Below are 25,724 nucleotides of genomic sequence, written 5' to 3'. Positions count from 1 at the left end.
AATTAAGATGTCTGAGATTCCATCAAACAAGTTATGCATTAGCCTTTGGAACATTGCGGCTGCAGAGGCCAGACCAAAGGGGACACGTGTGAATCTGTAACATCCGAACGGTGTAATGAACGTTGTGAGTTTTTTACTGTCCTTATGAAGTGGCACTTGGTGGTAAGCCGACTTCAAATCAATCGTAGAAAACCATTTTACACCCTTTGTTGTGGCCAGCATCTCATTGATCTTAGGTAGAGGGTATTGCTCGACCACTATGTTTTTATTAAGATCACGCAGGTCCACACATAGTCTTAAATTGCCATTCGGCCGTTTCACGACTACTAAAGGCGCAACTCACTCTGAAGCCTCCACTCTCTCAATTATTCCTTCCCTTAGGAGATTGTCGAGTTGTTCTTTAACTTCCCTTTTTATGGCAAAAGGAATGTTTCTGACTTTATGTGCCACTGGGGTGGTGATTGGTCTAAGTTTAATTTTGTGCTGGTACCCTCTTAAGGCTCCAATTTTTCCTGCTGAAGACATTTGGAAATTCATCAATTAGGCTTTTACTATAATCTCCCTGCTCAGCTACAATTAACACAGGATCTTCTTTTCTTGGATCCAGAATAATTCCGAGATTGCCCTGGTCCATCCATCCCAGAACAGACGGACCAACCTTCGATACATATAGTTTACAAATGGATTCCCTTCCTTTGTATGCAAAAGTGAGGGCTTTATAACCTCGCACATCAATCGGCTCACCAGTGAAAGACTTTATCACTATGTCAGGTTTATTTAAATTATCTCCAATTTTTTCCTTAAACTTCTCTGACCACACCTTTTCATTTACATTGGTATAGGGTTAGCCAGAATCTGCCACAATACTTATGTTTATACCACCAATGGTCATGTTGCAGATAGGTTTTTTCGTTTTGGTAACATTCTCATATGCAGTATTTCCGTTTATTCCATCTTCAATATTGAGGACAAACATATTCATATTTTCCTCCTCAGACAAATCTTGTTTGAATTCATTAGCTTCTGAAACAATTTTTACCTGTTTGGTTTTACGTCTGTTGCATGCTTTTGAAAAATGTCCCTTTAACCCACAATTTGAGCATTTTACCTCACGTGCAGGGCATTTTAAGTCATTGGCCAAATGGGAAGCACTTCCACACCTGTAACAGCGTCCCCAGCTCTTTGTCTCATACTTTTGGTTTTGCATTTTTTGTCCACCTTTACCCCAACTGTGTTTTACGTTGGTTTTCTGATCACTCACTTTATTTACATTTTCACTGTTTTTTTTGTCTTTATCTTCAGAAAGGACTGCCTTGGCACAGCGTCCCGTTAGTTCAGCCTTGCGTGCTATGTCTATGATATTTTGCAAAGGGTATTCGCCCTTGGCCCACAGGTTATCTTGGATATTTTCATTTGAACCCTGCATCACAATTTGGTCTCTGATGAACTCATCATGGAGTGCACCAAACCGACAATTTATTGCAAGGTTCTTTAACACTGAGTCATAGTCATCTATTGATTCATCCTTCCCTTGTTTACGGTGAAAGAATTTGTAGCGATCCACACCTACGCAAACTGTAGGTTTATAATATGTGTTTAAGTCATCAATTGCATTTTGAAAAATGTCACCTTCATTTTAAGCCCTTATTTTTTTGTTAATGGAGTTATACACTTTGATACCACCAGCACCAAGACAATGCATTAGCATCTTGTATTTTTTCTCCGGTTTAACTTCATCATCCTCCTCCAATGTAGAAATGTAATTTAGAAAATACTCCCTCCCACTTTAGTGTAGGTTCGCCCCCACCGCATAAAAATGTTTCTGGTGGAGATAAATTCCAAACACATCCAGATGCCATGTTGTAGTGTGCAAGGAATAATATGCTAAGTATAAGTACCAAATTTAAATATACCAACAAGGAGAAATTAGGAAGGTGTGAAGCAGTGATTTAAATGGGGAAAAATAAGTGCAGGTACTCATTAAATTGAGCTAGGGGCGTGGCTAGTGGGCGGGGTTAGAGGCGGAGTTAGACATGATACAAAAACACTTCTATTGAGTATTTATGTTGTCCTTGCATTGTCCTGGATAGTGGTCTCAAACTTTCCATTGTGCATATTAACAACTAAAACCCTGAATGAGCCAAGACATCAACCATACTATCATCACTTTCAGGCTAATAATCCAATGTGCTCTAGGATGAGAGAGACTGGCACTTACACCTGTTGCAGGACAGAACAAATCACGTGAGAAATGTATCAATCCAAACAAAATGTGTTAACTCGTTATACAAAATGAAGGTGAACTACCAAATGTTCATGTTTTCTTGTTTTGTAATATTTGCAGCTTCTTAATATCATAATATTTCTAACGTTCCTACTTGCTTGCATCTGGTGCAATTCATATATATACAAGAGTGCACACACACAAACAAGCATTCCACGCATTTCTTTTCAAATACCTCCTGATTCTGTTCCTCTCAAACACACACTTTCTGTTTTCACATCTCTAAGCTCGAGATCCCGCCCGCACTCACCTCTCTCTGGTTTGTAGCTAATTCTGTCCCATTCTCATTACCCCAATTGTATCCTATCACTCTCTCTCTCATCACTCTTTCTATGTCTAATCTGCCCTCTTCGCGCCTCTCTACCTCTTTCCATAACCGTCTGGATGTCTTCCACATCTCTGTCTGCGCTTACTCCTTCTGCCTCTCTACCTTTGCATACTTTAAACTCTCTGCTCCTCCCCCTCACTCTGCACCTTCATTCACTTCCCTCCTCTCACCTCGACAGAAGGCCCCACGGCAGCAGACCCTGCAGTGGCAGACAGTGAGCACTGCAGGGTCCCGAGCACATGCAGAGTCCAGCAGGGTAGAGGGCAGTGGAAGGCCATTACTGGCCTCCAATGGGACCTCCCCCACCTCACCTGGGCCCCAGGAGGCTGCTTAAGCCATCTTCACCACCTCATCCCCGCCCATTATGGACTTAATGTCCCAGCTGGCGGTGCGAATGACAGTCAGACTCCAGTGGGAGGTCAAGGGATGAAAATGGACCTTTGCACCTGCGTACCTCCACTTACCCAGCATTGATGCCTGGCAGGGGGGTGATGAGGACAAGGAGAGGCTCTATCTGAGTAGGAAGGGAGCAAAGACCCTCTTGCCCCTGCGCAGGCCTCCAATAGGCCGTTCAAGTCCCATCGGGCTGCTTGCCACAGCCGAATAATACATACGGCAACATCCAACATGCTGTTAAACAAACGGCACGCAGCTGGCCCTCGGGCACCAGTTCAGTGCCCACCTAATTAATCCGACCCGGAGTACCGGTACTCTGCTTGACAGTGGAGAAGTGCCGGTACTCGGCTCGGTAAATTTAAGAAGTGCCGGTACTCAGTACCGGTGAGTACCGGCCCATTTAAAGCACTGGTGTGAAGGGCGAAAAGAAAAATAGTCAAGTGTGCACAAGGTTATTTTGTTGAAGCAAAATGAGGAGAATGGTAAAGTTGTAAGTTCCCACAGCAGTGTAGATCTGTATAGTTATATTAATGTTTACTCAAATCTTGAAGTATTTGCTTCCATAACAATAATGCACTGAAGTAATGAAGAAAGGGAACTTCACTGAACTCTTAGTATTTGCACAGAAGGTTAGCATTTCCAGGATGCAAGCACAGTAGTAATAATGTTATGCGCGCTCCGCTATAATTGTTACCTCGAATTATCCTCGAGCGCGATGACTGAAATGCAGGTGGCGAACACGGTGTGAAGCTTAAACGTACGCGCATACGGTGAAATTTACTTGTTCAATATGGCGTCCCACGTCGAAGCACGTAAACTAGACTGCTGACCTGGAAAGTAAAATGGTGTCTTGACGTCGAACACGTCACCACGTGTACTACGCAGGCATGCTAGTCAGCTGTGAATTGACAGTTGAACTTCTGTGCATCCGTTGGTGAGTGACAGTTGATTCCGTTATTACGGAGACTTCCACAGTACGTTGATCAGCAACCTTTGATGTCGTTTATCCAACTTCCTCAGCCACACTGCATATGTTGAAGTCTTTAAATTTGACACACTCAAATTTCAGCAAACCGGAACACATCCGTTGTTTTTACGTATGAACTATTCAGGAATGCAAACAATTTCAATTCGTTTTGTCTGCCTGGCCTACCTGCCCGATTTGCTTGCAGACAAGAACCTCAGATTTATGCTTGACAAAGGTCCATTTCGTATTCATTCACCATTAAGCACTTCTCCAAAAATGATGAGGAGCCTAGTAATCTTTTTTTAGTTTTGAAGTAAAAGTCACTGACCTTTCAATCATTACGAAGAGAATGTTGCTGTGACGTTCTTAAATTGTTTTAACCCTTCATGTTGATTCCGCGAATTAATTAATTTTTTTTTCTCCGTGGGTTCCTGTGTTGGCGCTCGTTGCCAAAGTGTTGCATACACAACTCGAAGATGTTGGTTAAAGATGTACTTTTTATTTTAATATGCGCCAACACAAACTCCGGAGGCGGAGTAGAAGTAACATCCGAGGGGTTAACTGATCAGCTGTCAACCGACAGATGGCAGCTGATGACGTCACAGCTGATGCGGCGAATCAGCTGGGACAACATAAAGCAGAACTACGGTGTCCGCGCAGAGACACAATATGGAAACACAACAGAGCCACATGTTGGGTGTAGCTAATTCTAACATAGTCCCTGTGGCAAGATGGGAGTGGCTCAACAGGTTTAGACTAGTTTACCTACACCTAAAGCTGGCTGCGGTAACACCCACAGCTTGGTGCAGGTAACCGTGGAGACTCCCCAACCTGCCCGTACGCATGCGCGTGACCAGAAAGTCTGGGCGCTCTATACGTCACAGCGTACTGAAGCTCCGGCGCTAGCGGTTCGGTTTCCGTTCCCCGCTGCTGTATTCACGCGCCTAACGGTCTCTGCCATCCTCCCCATTGTGTCTCAAACAGTCGCCAGACCTCACGGTGCTTGCGACATTTGGAGATCGCGTCTGTCGCCCCACCCCCGAGTTATCAACCGAACAGGCCTCCCAGTCGCCCTTGCCGAGATCAAGGAGCCTTGCTGGGGCTTAAGGGTTCACAATGTCCCTGCACGGGAAACGGAAGGAAATCTACAAGTATGAGGCGCCGTGGACTGTCTACGCCATGAATTGGAGCGTCCGTCCAGACAAGCGCTTCCGGCTGGCCCTGGGCAGCTTCGTCGAGGAGTACAACAACAAGGTGTGGGGTCTCTGGGAACTCTGCTGAAGGGAGAGGTGGTTACTGCACATGATGATATCTATATGACATCTCCTATAGTGCCTTGGTCGAGCTGTATAATGACATGAGGAGTTGTAACTAGGGGTTCAAATTTGATTTGTAAGGTTAGCGAGCTGCTGCTGCGAAGGTCTTTATGTAACTGAATGAACAAGTGTGGGTGTTGTAATAACACTCCCTATTTTCATTTTTCTTACCAATATTTAATTTTTTATTATTTCTCTCTGAAGTGTATACGCACCAATATCAAGGAGCACGTTTAAAAAAGAAACTATGCCAATAACAATTGTGACTAAATGAGAATACTAACACAAGAAATAATTCACTTGTGTTGAAGAAATAGATTTCAATAACTTACGGTACAACATAGTTAACTAGATCGGAATTCATCATTCCTGCACAGGCTCCCCAACCACCCCATCTTCACACACCTCCATTCTGCCGAATCCTCCTTTAACATCTCGAAATTCATCTTCATCCGGCCAGTTATACCATTTCTTTTTGTTTTCTTTAATTTCAATTCCTCTCACTACTGCCTTACACCATCCTACATCTTGAAGTTCTGCTCGTGCTATACACGCCCATCGACGAGGTTAGCTGAATTGAGGAAAAATTCCCTGACATCTAATGTTGCCGAAAACGCACACTTACCCTTCCGAGTTCTTACTAGTTTTTTTTTCGCACGCACCTTCTCTCCATCCTGACAAAAGTTAATTCATACCTTTTGTCATAAACGTGTTTATAAATCTCGTGTGCTCTTTCAGCCATTCTAGTTACCATCAGGTTACAACTTTCAGCTCTGATCCAGATAACCAACTCTGAATATAGTTAGTAAATGCAACACTCCCTCTCATAATGGTAAATGGGCTATATCACTTAACTGTAGAAGTGATCCTGTACATACAATTTTTCCATTTCCCAGTTACTTTTCCTACACCTTGTTAGTTTTCAAAATTCCCTCAACGACACTATTTAATTGCTCCACTTTGCTATTTCCTTCTGGATGATAAACTGAAGTAAGTTTGTTTTATACCATTACTCTGTTAAAATTATTGTACCACTTCTACTTCAAACTGAACACCATTGTCAGTAATTATTTTTGGGGTAAGCCCTCTCTTGGAAAAATATCATCCTTAAATCTAACCACAGCTGAAGCATCAGCAAATTCCACAAACATTATTTCCGGACACTTGGAAACCTAATCCATGTCAGCAAAAATGTAGACCCATATCACATCTTCACTTACCACTGGTCCCATTATATCCATAACAATTACTTCCAATGCCATGTTAGGGCAGGGAATAGGAAATAAAGGAGGCTTAAGGGTGACCTTTGACTTATCCACATTATTACATTCAAGACGTTCTCTTGCAACCCTTTCTATCTCGACCTTCATCCGTGGCCTCCAATAACCCTTTCTTCACTCTCTTCTTGATTTTGACAATGCCCAGGTGACCCTCGTAATCCTATTTATCAAACATTTTGGAGAAACAGCCTTCAACAACAATTGCAAAATCATTCCGAAGCCCTCCAAAAACGATATAACTATTTATTTAAATATACTTGTACAGGCTAACCATTCTTGACCCATTGCTTAACAATTTTCAAGTCCTCAGCAGTTTCACATGCAGTACACTATTCTTACTCGGCTTCACCACCTTCCGGTTATTATTCATACAACATTAAATTATTCCCAAGTATCTCTAGGGATTTCAACCAAGGGTAATTGAAGTTTATGCAGTCAACCTCCTTATTTTTAACACCAGCTACATACTATATTGTGTGATTATAGTCCACTAATCTCATAAACGGGTTTTTCTGTAAGAGTGACATTCATCAACCCATGGGTTGTCAAGTTTTACAAGCAGTCTGTAATTGCACCTTATAATACTTCATATCCCCAAAAACAAATTGCCTCCAGTGTTCCAAACACCTAGGGTTTCTTTCTTCGCCACTGAATACCTCTCCTCTGTAGGGGATAATGCTGTTTTAAAGTTGCATCAAATCCATGCAATACTTTTGCTTCACAAATGTCGTGTTTAATTTTGTTAAACTCAGTTTTGGTGAGTTCATTTCATATAAACTGCACCTGACCTTTTTTTAAAATTAGTTTCCTCAAGCATGCGCAATTCTTATCCAGCTCAGCTCTCCTAACTCACCCCAATTTCATTACACAGAATATATACTGCGGTACCCACATTCCATGGACGGTATCAAACTGTAATGAAGATATAACACCCTCCTGTTCGCATTTTTCCTTCCCCCTGTATCGATTCGAATTCTCCAGTAGAACAGTTACTCAACGTTTAATATTGTGTATGTGGCCTTCCACACTACTTTCAGTTTGGGAGTCTGTTTGCATCATTATTAATGGAAGAAATTAAAAACTAATATATTGCTGAAAGAACTTGTTGAGGAACTGACCAAAGTGTGAAGAAGATTAAGGAAGAGGTAAACTGCACCTTGACAGGAGGCGGAGTGGGACTCATGTTTAAGGAAAAATCAATCTTGAGTAGATTCAGGTATCCCTAGGAACGGAGTGTGTAATGGAACACAGTGATAGTGTTGGGTGCAGCTGATAATGAAGGGTGGGGGGGGGAAGCGAAAATTTAGTGTCTTTATCTGGAATGATGTAATTGAAGAAGGGGATGGCATTTTCTGTAGTAACATGCACAACTACAAACAAAGTGAGGCGTGGAGTATAAGTGGGAAAAACAGCTTTTTAGGTCTCTCCTGACCCAGCGCATGCGCTGGTCTGCAAGACTTTTTGTGAGGGCTCAAAATGCTACTATGGCCAGCCTAGTGCTACAGTGCATGTGCGCGCGCTTAGGAGCAGAGGCTGGCAAACCTCGTCATGCTCATTAAGCGCCCGCGATCACTTTCGCAGCGCCCCTTTGGTGTTCTCGTTCAAAGAACATGTTGTTGTGTTAATGCTTTGCTGCGCCCGTTTGACTTACATTGTGCTTTCTCTTTCCACAAACTCGATGTTTGTGTTCCTTTGTTTTGGGATGCTTTTAGTATTACTGTTTTGTGACTTAAAGAACATTAAGGAAATGTTACTGTGAAACTGGACAACGTTCAGTGTTTATTTCTGATCGCAGCGGCTGCTTCATGTTCGTTGCACCATTCAGGGAGTCCTTTCGTTGGCGCTTTCATGAGGACATGATGAGGAAGCTGGAAACTTTTGGCACATTCTCTTTAAAAGCACAGCATGTTGGTGACTGCTTAATCGATTAGACCCATGTAGCGCTTTAGATCGCAAAGCGATATGGTGGGTGCAGCAGTTACAACTCATGAAATATGGGGTGCAACTCACAAGGAGGGGGCAGGTTTGAGTGCAAATTGGCTGCAATCGAACTCTTAAGATGATGGGCTGTGTGTATCCATTATCAGCACTCAGTCTTCGCTAAGTGATTTTGTTGTTGTGTTAATGCTTTGCTGCGCCCGTTTGACTTACAACGTGCTTTCTCTTTCCACAAACTCAATGTTTGTTCCTTTATTTTGAGATGCTTTTAATATTACTGTCACACCCACACACAACCACGCCACCACACACAACCACACACACAACCATGCCACCACACACACAACCCCACACACACAACCCCACACACAACCCCACTGTTAGACCTGTCAGCCCTTTGGGTGGTCCCTCCTCATCATTATTTATTTTGTCCCACTTTTGCCTCAAACCCTATTTGAATTTTTCCTTTTTGGGAACCACCAGACTTGTTCGTGTTGCTGCAGATTCGGGGAGCCATTTTAGCTACCCCTGAAACTTCTGTCTGAGGGCCTGGAGCACAAAATGGTGGCCACCTGTGACATCACCAGCATCCACTGGAACCTACCAGCACCTTCCAGAACATTCCAGAACCCTGTGACCGTTGGAGGCGGTTTAGAATGTTGGGAAGCTAAGACAGAGAGTTGGCAGTTGGAGCTGGCAGTTGGCACCTGACTGGGGAAGGAGTGAGGCAGCAGGGGTGGAAACTTGTGCCTGGAGTGGGGTCCATAAACCCACCCTTGATACTAGTCCCTACTGTGAGAAGTTGGCCTGGTATATGATGCTCACTAGTTAAAGTGATCACCTTGTACCATGCCAAGCAACCCTTATGGTGTGGTTGTAAGTCAACCTTTTCGGACTAGCTGCCCTAGTGGTAGCGTAGGCTAAGCAGTCTTTGAGGCTAAACTCGTGAAGCGTGTTAAGCAAGCTGTTTTACCAATAGTAACCCCCTTTTATACCAATGAAAGGACACCACACAGATATATATTCAAAATATATATGTATTTATTTATCAAAGTAACCCCTAGTCTCTTTATGAGCACAGGAGCACAAATCGTCAAACAAGATTATCACAGAATACACAGAAGTTGCACTTTATATGGATAGGCCCTGGTGGCCACTCAAACCATATACTAAAATAGTGGTATAAGTACCACGAACAGAAAAGGGAAAAGGCCTAAGGCCTCTAGAATCGCTGGGCCTACAAGGAGCTAACGTCAGTTAGTGACCAGGAGGTCCACGGGTGGCGTGTGCAGAGCAAATAGTCACACGCGTGCTCCCATAGGTTTCAATGGGCGCGTAAAAAGTACAAAGTTACTGCAAAAGGAATCTTCCGGATGGACTAGGAACTCAAGATTTGGAACACAGGCACTAGAGATGTAATACTACACTTGGGCACAGGTGTGCCAGCTTTACCTCACCCACAGGAAGCGGGTGCATAGGCCTCGAAGTGCGTCGGGTTGCTTCTATCTGTTCCGTGGAGCTTGAAGACAAAGATGCTGCAGGCGGTCGGTCCGGGAGAGATGCAGTGGATCCAAGAGTGGATCGGAGATGTTGAAGACCTGTAAGCAGAGGGGACAGTGTTCACAGTCACTAGCCAGTGACCAGCGTGGCACCAGGTGGGTACCAGGCGATGTCGGGTGCAAACAGGTGATGAGGGGTAGCTTGTCTCCGCAGCCACGTGGTCCCTGAAGGTCGACGACGTCCAGGAGTCGGCTCACGAGCTGTCCCACGCAGGCTCTCGCTGTCGGCGGTGTCGGCGACTTGATCGAAGCAAACAAGCCTTGGCAAAAGCAATTGCAGGAGGACTCGGAAATCAGCTGTTGGTTCTGACCAGCAAGGTCAGAGGAACTGCTCCTTTGGAGGGGAGCAAGGGCCAGTCTGGAGCAACCAGACCAGCGGTGTTTGTCGTAGATTTCGTCGCCAAGATGGCCACTAGCCAGCGGGCCAGCAACCGGTTAGGCGCGTCGAGTGGCAAAATGCAGAAGGGCCCCACGCAGATCGTGGAGATGCTGGAGGGCTCACCTTTGGTGCAGATGCTGCTCGAGGGTTGGGCTTCTCAGGACCCAAAGCACAACTTGGAGGGAGCCTCGGTTGTTGCACTTGTCAGCTTGTCGTAGTCGTTCCAAGATGGCTGGCTCCACGTGTCTCGGTGCCTCCACGGGTCTCCTCTTTGCAGGGACTGTGGATCGGGCGGTGAGAGGTCTGGAGGTCCAGGTCTTGTCAGTCTCTGGGCTCGGGCTCCGGCGGGAGGCGGCGGCAAAGCAGACGGTGATTCGCTGGATGGTGCTTGCGTTAGCAAGGTGGTCACTCCCTGACCACAGGGGAGATTTTCTTCAGTCTTCTGTGCAGCAGAATGTCGAAGTTCCCGTCTTCTTCTTAGTTTCAAGTTGATTCCAGGATGTCTGAAGTCTTAGGACACAGCTCCTACCTTTATTCGGATTCTAGGGGCCGGACTACCTGCTAGGTCCCTCCCTATGGGTGGGACCAGGAAGGGGGGTGGTTACACCCCCAATCCTTTGTCCAGCTCGCCCCAGGCCCGGGACTGGTGTGCCCCAGGACCGGTTTGAACTGGCATATGCACCGAGGCTCCTTGTGAGCCACAGGCATGTCTGGTTTCTTTCAAGCCCTACCTGACCAATACACAAAATCCTGTCTGGGGTGGTGCACGCACCTCCCCTGGCAGGAAACCCTTTGTCCACACCTCCCAAGCTGGAAGGACTCCCAGCAGCAGGAGGGCAGACTTGTGTCTGTGGTGGCAGCATCCATTTTGTGGAGCTGAGGCTATGTCTGATTTTACCCGGGTTTCAGGTACTGTACATGTCGTGTCCCTCTAGAAGGGTGGAATGCTAACCCCGTCGCCAGAATTGGCGAGGGGTTAGTATTCCAATTCGTATGACACCTTACTCGACATGTTTTGATAAAGCCAAACCAAAGATAGCATTTAACCGCGAGGTTCATACTGCACTTAAGAGTATATGGTATGACGATATCTGGAAACAGTAGAAGGAAGTTGTTCCTACCACTGCAGACAGGCTCAGCTCATGCCAGAGCACCATCTCACATGGAACCAAGCACTCTGCCTTCAGGATTGTTAAGGCCTGCTATAGGAGTGACTTATAGGTTACCAGGTGTCCCATTTAAGGTTAGGTATAGGTATACTACACCTAAGTAAGAGGTGATTACACCAACTTACCCCAGCTGAGTGATCAGCCAGTTGTGTCAAATCGTTAAGCCAAGCCTGGGGTGGCATAATACATGCTGCAGCCCTTGGCAGGCCTTGGGTACACCAATGCCCTGGGTACCTAGTGTACACTGGTACAGGGGCTGACAGGGTGACCCACTTCCAATTGGTTATGCACCTAGGGTGCATAGTTTTAATTTAGTAGAGAGAACAGCAGGCTGGGGGTCTGATTGGCAGGCCCACAGCCTCAATATGTCAAAAACCAGTGAAGCAAAAAGCAAAAATTTGGGGTGACCATAGGATAGCAGACCCTACTCTCCTACACAACCCCCCCCCCAAACGCTGGGACATTAAACTAGCCTTGACCAGTCTCGTCTTCATGTCCTAAGTGGAAGTACCTGGAGAGACCATCTGCATTCCCATGGTCAGTACCTGGCCGGTGCTCCACTGTAAAGTCCATCCCCTGTAGGGAAATGGACCACCTAAGCAGTTTGGGGTTTTCACCCTTCATCTGATTTAGCCACAAGAGGGGCTTATGGTCGGTCTGAATCTTGAAGTGAGTGCCAAACAAGTATGGCCTCAGCTTCTTCAGGGCCCACACCACAGCAAAGGCCTCCCTCTCAATAGCTGACCAATTCTTCTCTCTGGGGGTCAACCTTCTGCTAATAAAAGCAATGGGTTGGTCTTGACCATCTACATTAAGTTGTGACAGCACAGCTCCCACACCCAACTCAGAAGCATCTGTTTGGACAATAAACTCTTTGGAGTAGTCAGGACTTTTCAGGATAGGTGCAGAGCACATGGCCTCCTTCAGGTCATCAAATGCCTTTTGACAGCTTACTGTCCACTGAACCTTTTTGGGCATCTTCTTGGATGTCAGATCATTAAGAGGAGTCACAATGGATCCATAGTTCTTAACAAACTTCCTGTAATACCCAGTCAAGCCCAAGAAAGCTCGAACTGGAGTCTGGGTGGTTGGAGGGGACCAATCCTTGATGGACTGTATCTTACTCTCCAGTGGTTGAACTTGGCCCCCACCTACAAGGTGGCCCAAATACACAACCTTACTCTGCCCTATCTGGCACTTAGTAGCCTTGATAGTGAGGCCTGCCCTTTGCAGAGCCTCAAGAGCCTTCTTCAGGTGGATCAGGTGATCCTCCCAGGTGGAACTAAAGACAGCAATGTCATCAAGATATGCTGCGCAAAAGTCATCCAACCCAGTAAGGACTTGGTTCACCAGCCTTTGGAAGGTGGCAGGTGCATTCTTCAGACCAAAGGGCATCACCACAAACTGATAATGCCCACCTGGGGTTGAGAATGCTGTTTTGGCCTTAGACTCCTCAGCTAACCTGATTTGCCAATAGCCAGCTGTCAAGTCAAATGTGCTCAAAAACTTTGCAGAAGCTAGTTTGTCTATGAGCTCATCTGCCCTTGGAATAGGGTGTGCATCTGTCCTGGTGACAGCATTGAGTCCTCTGTAGTCCACACAGAACCTCATCTCTCTCTTGCCATCTTTGGTGTGAGGTTTGGGGACCAGAACCACTGGGCTAGCCCAGGGGCTCTCTGAGGGTTCAATGACACCTAATTCCAGCATTTTATGTACCTCAGCCTTTATACAGTCCCTGACGTGGTCAGGTTGTCTGTAAAGTTTGTTCTTTACAGGCAGACTGTCACCAGTGTCCACAACATGGGTACACCAGTCAGTTTGACTAGGTATCAAGGAAAACATATGTGAAAATGATTGTAGAACCTGTCTACATTCAGTCTGCTGATGGGCAGTGAGGTTGCCTCCAAGGGTCACTCCTTCAACTGAGCCATCTTCAGGGTTCTGAGACAACAGGTCTGGGAGAGGGTCACTCTCTTCCTCCTGTCCCTCATCTGTAGCCATGAGCAAGCCCATGTCTGCCCTGTCAACATATGCTTTAAGCCTGTTAACATGGAGTACCCTGTGGGGACTCCTGGGAGTTCCTAGGTCCACCAAGTAGGTGACCTCTCCCTTCTTTTCCAGGATTGTATGGGGTCCAGACCATTTGTCTTGGAGTGCTGCTGGGGCCCCTGGCTCCAACACCCATACCTTCTGTCCTGGCTGATACTCAACCAAGACAGCCTTTTGGTCATGCCAAGCTTTCTGTAAGGCCTGGCTTGCCTCAAGGTTTTTAGATGCCTTCTCCATATACTCAGCCATCCTGGAGCGGAGACCAAGTACATAGTCCACTATGTCTAGCTTAGGCTTTTTGAGAGGTAACTCCCATCCTTCCTTCACCAAACACAGTGGGCCTCTCACAGGGTGCCCAAACAACAATTCAAAGGGGCTGTAGCCAACTCCTTTTTGTGGGACCTCTCTGTAAGCAAACAGAAGGCAGGGTAGAAGGATGTCCCATCTTCGCCTGAGCTTTTCAGGTAATCCTTTGATCATACCCTTTAGGGTCTTGTTGAATCTCTCAACAAGCCCATTGCATTGTGGGTGATAAGGGGTGGTGAACTTGTAGTTGACACCACATTCCTTCCACATAGCTGTCAAGTATCCTGACATAAAGTTGGTACCTCTGTCAGATACTACCTCCTTAGGAAACCCCACTCTGGAGAATACTCCCAGCAGGGCCCTGGCCACAACAGGAGCTGTAGTGGTCCTAAGGGGAATTGCCTCTGGATACCTGGTGGCATGATCCACTACCACCAGTATAAATCTGTGCCCAGATGCAGTGGGAGGATCCATGGGACCCACTATGTCTATTCCCACTCTTTCAAAGGGGACCCCCACCACAGGTAGTGGTATAAGGGGGGCCTTTGTTGTGCCACCTGATTTGCCACTGGCTTGGCAGGTAACACAGGAGCGACAAAACTCCTTTGTATCTTCATTCATATGAGGCCAGTGAAAGTGAGGGACAAGTCTGTCCCAGGTCTTATTCTGGCCTAGGTGTCCTGCTAAAGGAATGTCATGGGCCAAGGTAAGAAGGAAGCCCCTAAATTGCAGAGGTATGACCAACCTCCTGGTTGCACCAGGCTTGGGGTCTCTAGCCTCTGAATAAAGGAGCCCTTCATCCCAATACACTTTATGGGTACCTTGAGCATTCCCAGCAGCCTCAGCAGCAGCCAGCTGTCTGAGGGGTTCAAGAGAGGGACAGGATAACTGAGCCTGCCTCAAGTCAGCCCTTGAAGGTCCCCCTGTCCCCAGAAACTCAACCTGGTCAGGTTCAAGCTCTTCAGGGACAGTTCCTTCAGGGTCCTCTAGATCAGCTTCCTGGGAAGGCTGATCATCACTCTGAGGCAGGGGGGAAGGCACAGCCTTGACCCTCCTGTTCTTCTTCTTGGTAGGTGCTTGGTCCATTGTTCCAGGATCCAAGACCTGAGGTTCAGTGAGGCACTTTTTGGCCTGTGACCTGGTCACAGCAAGGACATGTGATGATATACCTAACATCTCTGCATGAGTCCTGTACTCCACTTCTGACCATAGAGAACTCTCTAGGTCATTGCCCAACAAACATTCTACTGGGAGGTCTGCACTAACCACAACCCTTTTGAGGCCAGTTACCCCTCCCCATGAGAAGTTAACAACTGCCACACTGTGTGAAGTAGTGGCATTGCTGGCATTGGTCACCAGGTAGTTCTCACCTGGTATGTACTGTCCAGGGTCCACAAAGCCTGGTGTCACCATAGTGACACTGGCACATGTGTCCCTGTAGGCTTGAGCCACTTTGTCATTAATTAAAGGAGTCTGTCTGTACTTGCCCAGGTTACTGGGGCTCACAGTCAGGGACAAATCAATGTCCCCATCACAGATCAAGACTGCCTGTGTAAGGGTTCTGTCTAAGTCAGAATCTCCTTCAGTTCCCATAGTGATTCCCACTACACCCTTTGTCTGGGGACCAACACTGCTAACAGTAGTACTGGGAGCAGGTGCCTTAGGGGCAACAGTGTTGGGGGCTCCACCCTTTTTGCAATCACTAGTCCAGTGAGTTGTATTTTTACAATGATTGCACCAGGGTTTCTTCTGACCTTCTTTCTTCTTCTTGGACTGTTGGGACCCACCCTCCTTAGCAGTAGGTTGGGGCCCTGTTGAAGACTTCTGGTCTTTAGGTTTCTGATCTCCACCCTTTTGGTCTGTTTTCTTCTGATCACCCCCTTGGCCCTGGTTCTGGTTCTTTTGCTTAACCCTGGTTCTGACCCATTTGTCTGCCTTCTTTCCCAATTCTTGGGGAGAGGTCAGATCAGAGTCAACCAAGTGTTGATGCAGTTGCTGGTTTTGACAGTTATTTAAAATCTGTTCTCTCATCATCAAATTATACAATCCTGTAAAATCAGATACCTTACTTCCCAGCAACCAACCCTCCAAAGCCTTAGTGGCACATTCAATGTATTCAGACCAGTCCTGAGTCTGTGTCTTTTGGGTGTCTCTGAACATTAACCTGTACTGCTCAGTGGTTAAGCCTAACCCATCAACTAGAACACTCTTCAGGACTCTGTAGTTTCTGACATCCTCTTCTCTAACAGTGAGGAGTCTGTCTCTGCCTCTTCCTTCAAAGGAGAGCCAGAGGATTGCTGCCCACTGATCTTCAGGAACCTGCTGTACTTTGCAGGCTCTCTCAAGAGCAGTTATCCACTTGTGGATGTCATCCCCACTTTTGTAGGGGGGCACAACCTTAGACAGGTTTCTATTGTCGAAAACCCTATCTTTGTCCTTAGGGACAATGCTGCCACCAGTGGGTATAGACCCACTCTCTTTATGCTGTCTAGCCTTGCTAAGTTTCTCTTCCATCAGGGCTACTTCTAGCTCCTGCTTCCTGATCCTCAGCTGGGCCTCTTGCATCTTGGCCTCATGTTCCCTCCTCTGAGGGGTGGTCATCCTTCTCCTGGAGTGACCTTGAGAGCCTCTAGAGCCATGGGAAGCATTGGAGTCACCTGAGCGATTCCTTTGCCTTCCCAGCCCTGTGTTAAGTCCACTGGGGAGATCCAGTGGGTTGAACCCACTGTCAGTCCCCAATAGCCTTGGTTTAGCTGGGCCAAGTATAACACTTGGCACTGGGCTAGTTCTCCCTTCATCCTCACTACTGTCAGTATCCTTTTCACTCTCATCCTCTGTGGTAGGCATCCCATCTAAGGGGTGACTATTGGGAAGGGGTACTTCAGTGGCATCTTTAGAAGGGGGGCCTCCTGTTCCTGTCCCTAAGGGGGCTAACTGGGAAGCTTTCTTGAGTGCTCTCTGATTCTCATCATTCTGTAAGAGCTCTCTGAGCTCAGCAGAGTTTGGGTTCTTGGGCTGTTTAAGGCCTCTAAGAGTTGCCAAATGCCTGAGCTCATTCTGATTAAGGGTAGCAAAGCTGGATGGTGCCCTCTGGGGGTCACTCTCAACAGAGATGGGTACAGTGGACCCCTCTGCCCCGGCCATTGCTCTTAAGTGTGGGTGGATGTGTTGCAATCTACCTACACTTGGGTTTACCTACTAAACCTATCTAGTAGTTGTAGTCAGGGTGTGCTACTCCCTTTGCTCTACAACAACTAAGTTCAGTAGAACTTATGTATATCTAATCTTGTTTTATATGTACCTACAGGTACCTATGTGATCTTTCAATTGGTAACCAAGAGATTACAATGGTAAAACACAGCAAGCTCAAATCCAACCGCTGCTCACCAATGTGAGAAGTTGGCCTGGTATATGATGCTCACTAGTTAAAGTGATCACCTTGTACCATGCCAAGCAACCCTTATGGTGTGGTTGTAAGTCAACCTTTTCGGACTAGCTGCCCTAGTGGTAGCGTAGGCTAAGCAGTCTTTGAGGCTAAACTCGTGAAGCGTGTTAAGCAAGCTGTTTTACCAATAGTAACCCCCTTTTATACCAATGAAAGGACACCACACAGATATATATTCAAAATATATATGTATTTATTTATCAAAGTAACCCCTAGTCTCTTTATGAGCACAGGAGCACAAATCGTCAAACAAGATTATCACAGAATACACAGAAGTTGCACTTTATATGGATAGGCCCTGGTGGCCACTCAAACCATATACTAAAATAGTGGTATAAGTACCACGAACAGAAAAGGGAAAAGGCCTAAGGCCTCTAGAATCGCTGGGCCTACAAGGAGCTAACGTCAGTTAGTGACCAGGAGGTCCACGGGTGGCGTGTGCAGAGCAAATAGTCACACGCGTGCTCCCATAGGTTTCAATGGGCGCGTAAAAAGTACAAAGTTACTGCAAAAGGAATCTTCCGGATGGACTAGGAACTCAAGATTTGGAACACAGGCACTAGAGATGTAATACTACACTTGGGCACAGGTGTGCCAGCTTTACCTCACCCACAGGAAGCGGGTGCATAGGCCTCGAAGTGCGTCGGGTTGCTTCTATCTGTTCCGTGGAGCTTGAAGACAAAGATGCTGCAGGCGGTCGGTCCGGGAGAGATGCAGTGGATCCAAGAGTGGATCGGAGATGTTGAAGACCTGTAAGCAGAGGGGACAGTGTTCACAGTCACTAGCCAGTGACCAGCGTGGCACCAGGTGGGTACCAGGCGATGTCGGGTGCAAACAGGTGATGAGGGGTAGCTTGTCTCCGCAGCCACGTGGTCCCTGAAGGTCGACGACGTCCAGGAGTCGGCTCACGAGCTGTCCCACGCAGGCTCTCGCTGTCGGCGGTGTCGGCGACTTGATCGAAGCAAACAAGCCTTGGCAAAAGCAATTGCAGGAGGATTCGGAAATCAGCTGTTGGTTCTGACCAGCAAGGTCAGAGGAACTGCTCCTTTGGAGGGGAGCAAGGGCCAGTCTGGAGCAACCAGACCAGCGGTGTTTGTCGTAGATTTCGTCGCCAAGATGGCCACTAGCCAGCGGGCCAGCAACCGGTTAGGCGCGTCGAGTGGCAAAATGCAGAAGGGCCCCACGCAGATCGTGGAGATGCTGGAGGGCTCACCTTTGGTGCAGATGCTGCTCGAGGGTTGGGCTTCTCAGGACCCAAAGCACAACTTGGAGGGAGCCTCGGTTGTTGCACTTGTCAGCTTGTCGTAGTCGTTCCAAGATGGCTGGCTCCACGTGTCTCGGTGCCTCCACGGGTCTCCTCTTTGCAGGGACTGTGGATCGGGCGGTGAGAGGTCTGGAGGTCCAGGTCTTGTCAGTCTCTGGGCTCGGGCTCCGGCGGGAGGCGGCGGCAAAGCAGACGGTGATTCGCTGGATGGTGCTTGCGTTAGCAAGGTGGTCACTCCCTGACCACAGGGGAGATTTTCTTCAGTCTTCTGTGCAGCAGAATGTCGAAGTTCCCGTCTTCTTCTTAGTTTCAAGTTGATTCCAGGATGTCTGAAGTCTTAGGACACAGCTCCTACCTTTATTCGGATTCTAGGGGCCGGACTACCTGCTAGGTCCCTCCCTATGGGTGGGACCAGGAAGGGGGGTGGTTACACCCCCAATCCTTTGTCCAGCTCGCCCCAGGCCCGGGACTGGTGTGCCCCAGGACCGGTTTGAACTGGCATATGCACCGAGGCTCCTTGTGAGCCACAGGCATGTCTGGTTTCTTTCAAGCCCTACCTGACCAATACACAAAATCCTGTCTGGGGTGGTGCACGCACCTCCCCTGGCAGGAAACCCTTTGTCCACACCTCCCAAGCTGGAAGGACTCCCAGCAGCAGGAGGGCAGACTTGTGTCTGTGGTGGCAGCATCCATTTTGTGGAGCTGAGGCTATGTCTGATTTTACCCGGGTTTCAGGTACTGTACATGTCGTGTCCCTCTAGAAGGGTGGAATGCTAACCCCGTCGCCAGAATTGGCGAGGGGTTAGTATTCCAATTCGTATGACACCTTACTCGACATGTTTTGATAAAGCCAAACCAAAGATAGCATTTAACCGCGAGGTTCATACTGCACTTAAGAGTATATGGTATGACGATATCTGGAAACAGTAGAAGGAAGTTGTTCCGACCACTGCAGACAGGCTCAGCTCATGCCAGAGCACCATCTCACATGGAACCAAGCACTCTGCCTTCAGGATTGTTAAGGCCTGCTATAGGAGTGACTTATAGGTTACCAGGTGTCCCATTTAAGGTTAGGTATAGGTATACTACACCTAAGTAAGAGGTGATTACACCAACTTACCCCAGCTGAGTGATCAGCCAGTTGTGTCAAATCGTTAGGCCAAGCCTGGGGTGGCATAATACATGCTGCAGCCCTTGGCAGGCCTTGGGTACACCAATGCCCTGGGTACCTAGTGTACACTGGTACAGGGGCTGACAGGGTGACCCACTTCCAATTGGTTATGCACCTAGGGTGCATAGTTTTAATTTAGTAGAGAGAACAGCAGGCTGGGGGTCTGATTGGCAGGCCCACAGCCTCAATATGTCAAAAACCAGTGAAGCAAAAAGCAAAAATTTGGGGTGACCATAGGATAGCAGACCCTACTCTCCTACACCTACTGACTGAGCCCAGCCTGGAGCCCTGTGTGGGAAGAAGCAAGAAGAACCATCTTAAGGACCTGGACAGCAGGAACAGGCCTTAGAAGTCAAGAAAGCAAGTACCTGACCTGGATACTGGTTTCCCTGGAGCCGGACGTCGAGTAGCCTGGAGACCTGGAGCCTGAGGTGGAGAAGCGGCGCTGACTGGAAAAGCAGACGTCGTACCCAGAGCCGCCAGAGATCGTGAGAGGGCGCCGACGGAGGACGTGAGGAGTACCAGAGGTCGAGGAGGAAGTCACCCAAGGTCGAGTGAGCGGTGTCGACGGGGGAGTGAAGTCCGCCCTCCGGAGTCGCCGGAGACCGAGGTGAAGTGTGCCGGAGGTCGGGAGTGGAGATCGCACTCCGGAGTCGCCGGAACCTGAGAGAATCGTGCCGGAGGTCGGGAGTGGAGATCGCACTCCGGAGTCGCCGGAACCTGAGAGAATCGTGCCGGAGGTCGGGAGTGGAGGTCGCACTCCGGAGTCGCCGGAAACCTAAGGAGAGGAGCACCGGAGGTCGGGAGTGAGGATCGCACTCCGGAGTCGCCGGAAGTCGACATCGAGCCAAGGCCGGCCGACGTCATCGAAGCTGAGGTCGCCATCGGACCGGAGCCGCCCGAAGTCGACATCGAGTCAAGAGTGCCCGACGCCATCGAATCGGAGGTCGAGATCGAGCCGAGGCCGCCGACATCGAACCGGAGCCGCCTCACGGCGTCGACACGACTCCAGCGGCGTCGGAACTGCAGAAAAAGGGCAGTAAGTGGAATAGAGGGCGCCAAAGGCCCTGTGGAATCCTAAGAGACTACTCTAGGGGTTAGAGAGGTGCTGGAACCAGCTGGACTGTGCCAGGGGTGAGCTGAGACTAATTTAGAGGGGTTGTGTAGAGTGAGAGAGCCAGGTCTCTGGTATCCCCCCTTTGATCTACCTCAGTTTATGCCTCAGCCTTGTCCAAGCCAGGGAGTAGACACCCTCAAGCCTACCACATCCCCACAAGCTGTGCCTGGGCCGAATTAGCCCATAGTAATCTCAAATATGATCTGATTCTATGAGTGTCACTGTCAGCTTTTAATTATTTATTAGGGGCACTGTATTTATTGTATTTAACCTATTTATTGCTTCACTGTATTTATTGGTCCACAGTATTTATTGATGCACAATATTTATTGGTTTACAGTATTTATTGCCTCAGAATATTTAATTGCCTGTATGAATTGCACTTATGTTTATGCCTTTAATATTTATGATCACCCCTATTTATTGAATCATTAAGCCAGTATTTATTTGACCTGCACTATTTAAAAAGCTTGTATATTGTGATTGTGTTATTATTTAGCTAATCAGCAACTAAGAGAAAAAGAAGATAAAGAAAGATATTTTCATAATTTTTACGGTGTAGAGTCGTTTTTGGAACGGATGCACGCATGGTTATTGTATGGGTATGTCGTATGCTTAGCACGGTGCCTGATTCCTGACCACTCGAGCCAAGCTACCACTGTATGTCCTGGAAATACTCCGTTACCACCAACCCTTACCGGTGTGGGAGTGGAGAAGATTTCTAACACCCACACGCACACAACCCCACACTGTGAGAAAGTGCCATCTTTCTTGCATGGTATGCCCCCAATTTTTTGCTGAATTGCTGAATGTACTTTGACTGAGTGTGCCCTGGACTCGTGCCCTGGACTCCTGCCAATCAGGTGCCCAGGGCCTATGTTCCTTCCCTAAAACACAAAACCCAAATTGGCAAACCCTGGTCACATGTCAGCCCCTAGTAAATGGTACCCAGGGCCTTGTGACCAGGGAAGGCTTCTAAGGGCTGCAGCACTCATTGTGCCACCCTTAGAGGCCCTGTGCCCTTACACACACTGCCCTTGCAGGCTGGGTGTCTGGGTACAAGACAAAACCAAGAGTTGACATGGCACACATTCCTGTGTGCCATGCCCACCACCTACACTGCCATGGCATACATCAGCCACCCCTCTAGCTTTGGTGCCCTATGCCAGTGGTGTGGGCACAGGAGCATGAGCCCTGTGTCCCTACAGTACCCAGGTCCATTCCTGGGCACTGTAAGTGCAGTGCTGCCATTTAAGAGTACATGGTGCTGAGAGCTCGTCAAACACGAACTCCCCAGCACCATAATGGCAACACTAAAGACTGAGAAGTTTGGTATCAAACTTCTCAGCACATTAAACCCACACTGATGCCAGTGTGGGATTTAATGGACCAAGCACCCCAGAGGGCATCTTAGAGATGCCCCCTAAAACCTAACCTACAATCCACATCTGTTCTGAGGCTGCCCAGGCTGCCACACAGCAGACATGTTGCTGGACCCCTGGGTAGGAGAGCCCCTGCTCTCCTGGGCCTGCAACAATGCACATCCTGGGCGAGGTGCTAAATCTCCTCCCCCAGGATGGGCAGGGGGAAACTTCAAAGGCATGCGGCCTCTGTGAGCTTCCCCAGGCCACTACAACCCCCCACTCTGGCGGGAAGCCTGGCTGGAAACCCCAAATAAGGACCGGGGATGTGCCAGCCTGCCAACCCCACCGCTCAGGTGGGGGAGGCGAGGTGAAGCACATCTCTGGGCTCTCGACATCTTATAGATGGGAAGCCCTGCCCAATCAGGACTAGGCTACTGCCCCCCTCCCACGGGAGAGAGGCAGGATAGGGGGTGTACCCACCCCAGGACAGGGACCCATTGGTCCCTGCCCTTCACCTACCTGTAACGCCCCTAAATCTAGTATTTAGGGGCACCCTGAACCTTCTTTCCCCAGATTTCAGATTCCGAAATCCGAAGAAGAGCTAGAAGAAAGAAGACCTGCCCTGCAGCTGCTAAAAAGAGGAAGACACCAACTGCTTTGGCCCCAGCCCTACTGGCCTGTCGACCCTCGAACCTGCTCCTGCTCCAAACCGGCATCTCTTGTGGCCAGCAACTTCACAAAGCCCGGAGGACCTGACTACCTTTTGGCTCGAAGTCCCTGGGACTCCCATGAGTAGAGGCTCTACTCAAAATCTACTTCTAATCCCTGACATCAGTCCGGAACCGCGAACCCTTCACACTCTGTTCACTCCGGCATAGGCCAGGCTTGGCGGATGCAAAGACCACAAGGACGACCCCACGGCGACTGTGACCCCGAGTCCGGCACACAAGGACTTCCCTCGACGCTCCTGAAGAAGCCTGCAGCCTCAGAACCAGGTGCCCCCCCCCCCCCCCCCAACCACGATCTACTGAGGGTAAGCTTTCCCGACACCAAAAGGCACCCCTGCACCCGGTGCCCCGCGGCCCCCTGTGCCCAATCCCGGGGTACCTACCTATCCTCCAACTACCCAACTTACCTCTCGAAGTGGTGGTGGCACCTAAAGAATCTTCGACCCTGAGCTTGTAGTCTTTTTCTAAACCGGAGCTTTCCCGTTGAAATCAATTGAGTGCCCGAAGGCTCAAAAGCACCCTGCACCCAGCTGCCCGAGTGGCCCTGGCAGTGTAACCTCTACACCTATCTACTTCCCCAGTTGCCCTGAGTAAGTGACCAGGAGCCCAGCTCCCACAGCCGCGTGGCCTGCTAGTCAGCAGCCACCAACCAAGGCCCCCCTACCTCTCATAGGATAACATTGGGCCTAACTCTGTCTGCACCCGGCCGCCCCCGTGCCGCTGAGGGTGAACCAACTGTACCTGCCTGACCCAGGGAGACCCCTGAGTCTATGCCCAGAACCGTAACTCTTCCAGTCGAGTACTTACCTTTAAACCGAAAACTCAATTTTATCCACAGGGTAACATTGACTGGTTTTTCCTGAAATTTCTTCTAAGTGTGGATTTTTCAAAACTTAAAATATTCACCAAAAATCAGCCGAGTAACGAAAACGAAAATACTCACCTGCTATTAGGTGAGCTCCCAGTGCTGGATCTTGGTGCCCAGCACTGACTCTGAAAAATACTTACAACTGTACTTACCAGTAACCCAATTTTCTCCCATAGGAAATCATTGACTGTTTTTCTGTGAAATTTCTTCTGTGTCAATTTCTGAAAACTTAAAATATTCTTTAAAAATTTCTGAAAACGTAATTATTTACCTGTTTTGGATAAAGGTCCCAGTACTGAGTCTAGGCACCCAGTACTGGATTACAAAAGTAACGAGAACATACTATACCTGCAACGTGAATTTACTGCCATAGGGAATCATTGACTGTTTTCTATGAAATATTTTCTAATTGTCAACTTTTAAAATAGCAAAATATTATCTAAAAATCACCACAGTAATTGTCGACTTTTATCACTTGTTTCTAAGTACTGTCCCAGGACTGAATCTAGGATCCAGTCCTAGAATTCCAAAAGTAATCTATTGCAAATAACTTGAAACTTCCATTCAACTCAATGCATTATTGTGTTTAGAATTGTGTTGCCTATTGCAACAACTTGTAATTACAAAAGTCAATTGCATATTGCAAAATTATTTACCTACAGCATCTCATTCTGAAAAAGTATATTTTAATACCTATTGTTGGTTCTAAAATAAAACAAGCATATATTTTTTATATATAAACCATTAGCCTAGAGTTCAGTTATTGAGTGTGTGAAACCATTTGCTGACTGAGTGTGTACACCAAAATGCTTTACACTGTCCTCTGATACTGCCTTACTGCTCGACCAAGCTACCACTTTAGAGAGTAAGGTTATATCTAACTTTAGCCTCTGCCAAACCTCTGGGGACTGTGGACTCTGTGTACACTGTACCTATTTGGGAACAGTATATACAGAGCCACTTTCTCACACACACACACACACAACCCCCCCACACACACAACCCCCCACACATCCAACCCCACACACACAACCCCACACACACAACCATGCCAACACACAACCATGCCACCACGCCCTCGCACACAACCACACACACACACACACACAACCACACACACACACAACCACACACACACCCAACCACACACACACACCCAACCACACACACACACCCAACCACACACACACACCCAACCACACACACACACCCAACCACACACACCCAACCACACACACCCAACCACACACCCACCCAACCACACACCCACCCAACCACACACCCACCCCCCACACACAACCCCACACACAACCATGCCACCACGCACACACCCGCATGCACACGCCCGCATGCGCACACAGACCCGCATGCACACACCAGCACACCCACACCCCCCCACACCCTCCCCCACCCCCCACACACCCCCCACCCCCAGCCACACCACACACCCCACACCCACCCCACACTCACACACACCCCCCCACAACCCCACACACAACCCCACACACAACCATGCCACCACGCACACACCCACACGCGCACACCCACACGCGCACACCCACACGCGCACACCCACACGCGCACACCCACACGCGCACACCCACACGCGCACACCCACACGCGCACACCCACACGCGCACACCCACACGCGCACACCCACACGCACTCACCCACACGCACTCACCCACACGCACTCACCCACACGCACTCACCCACACGCACACACCCACACGCACACACCCACACGCACACACCCACACGCACACACCCACACGCACACACCCACACGCACACGC

At 48.3% G+C, this 25,724-nt stretch overlaps 2 protein-coding genes across 11 annotated transcripts in view; one reads left to right on the top strand and one right to left on the bottom strand.

Annotated features, from left to right (window-relative positions):
• Positions 1 to 4,553, bottom strand: part of LOC146871937 (uncharacterized) — a 98,175-nt gene extending 93,622 nt beyond the window's left edge. The window contains exon 1 of the mRNA XM_085652209.1: positions 3,703 to 4,553. Within this exon, the coding sequence (XP_085508335.1) occupies positions 3,703 to 3,775 (73 nt within the window). The 5' untranslated portion in view covers positions 3,776 to 4,553. The remainder of the gene's footprint in view (positions 1 to 3,702) is intronic.
• Positions 4,554 to 4,625: 72 nt separating this feature from the next.
• LOC146871936 (DDB1- and CUL4-associated factor 7) overlaps positions 4,626 to 25,724 on the top strand; it is a 919,103-nt gene continuing 898,004 nt past the window's right edge. For 3 of the 10 annotated variants that reach the window (XM_085652294.1, XM_085652277.1, XM_085652285.1), the window contains exon 1: positions 4,682 to 5,229. In XM_085652294.1, the coding sequence (XP_085508420.1) occupies positions 5,092 to 5,229 (138 nt within the window). In that variant the 5' untranslated portion in view covers positions 4,682 to 5,091. Of the gene's footprint in view, positions 5,230 to 25,724 lie in introns of all 10 variants that reach the window. The other 7 variants (XM_085652220.1, XM_085652234.1, XR_014981237.1 and 4 more) reach the window with 5 other exon arrangements.

Source organism: Triturus cristatus, chromosome 1_1, assembly GCF_964204655.1.
Source record: "Triturus cristatus chromosome 1_1, aTriCri1.1, whole genome shotgun sequence".
Taxonomy (NCBI): domain Eukaryota; kingdom Metazoa; phylum Chordata; class Amphibia; order Caudata; family Salamandridae; genus Triturus; species Triturus cristatus.
Note: the sequence above shows the minus strand (reverse complement) of the source record. Positions and strands in the feature narration are given on the sequence as shown.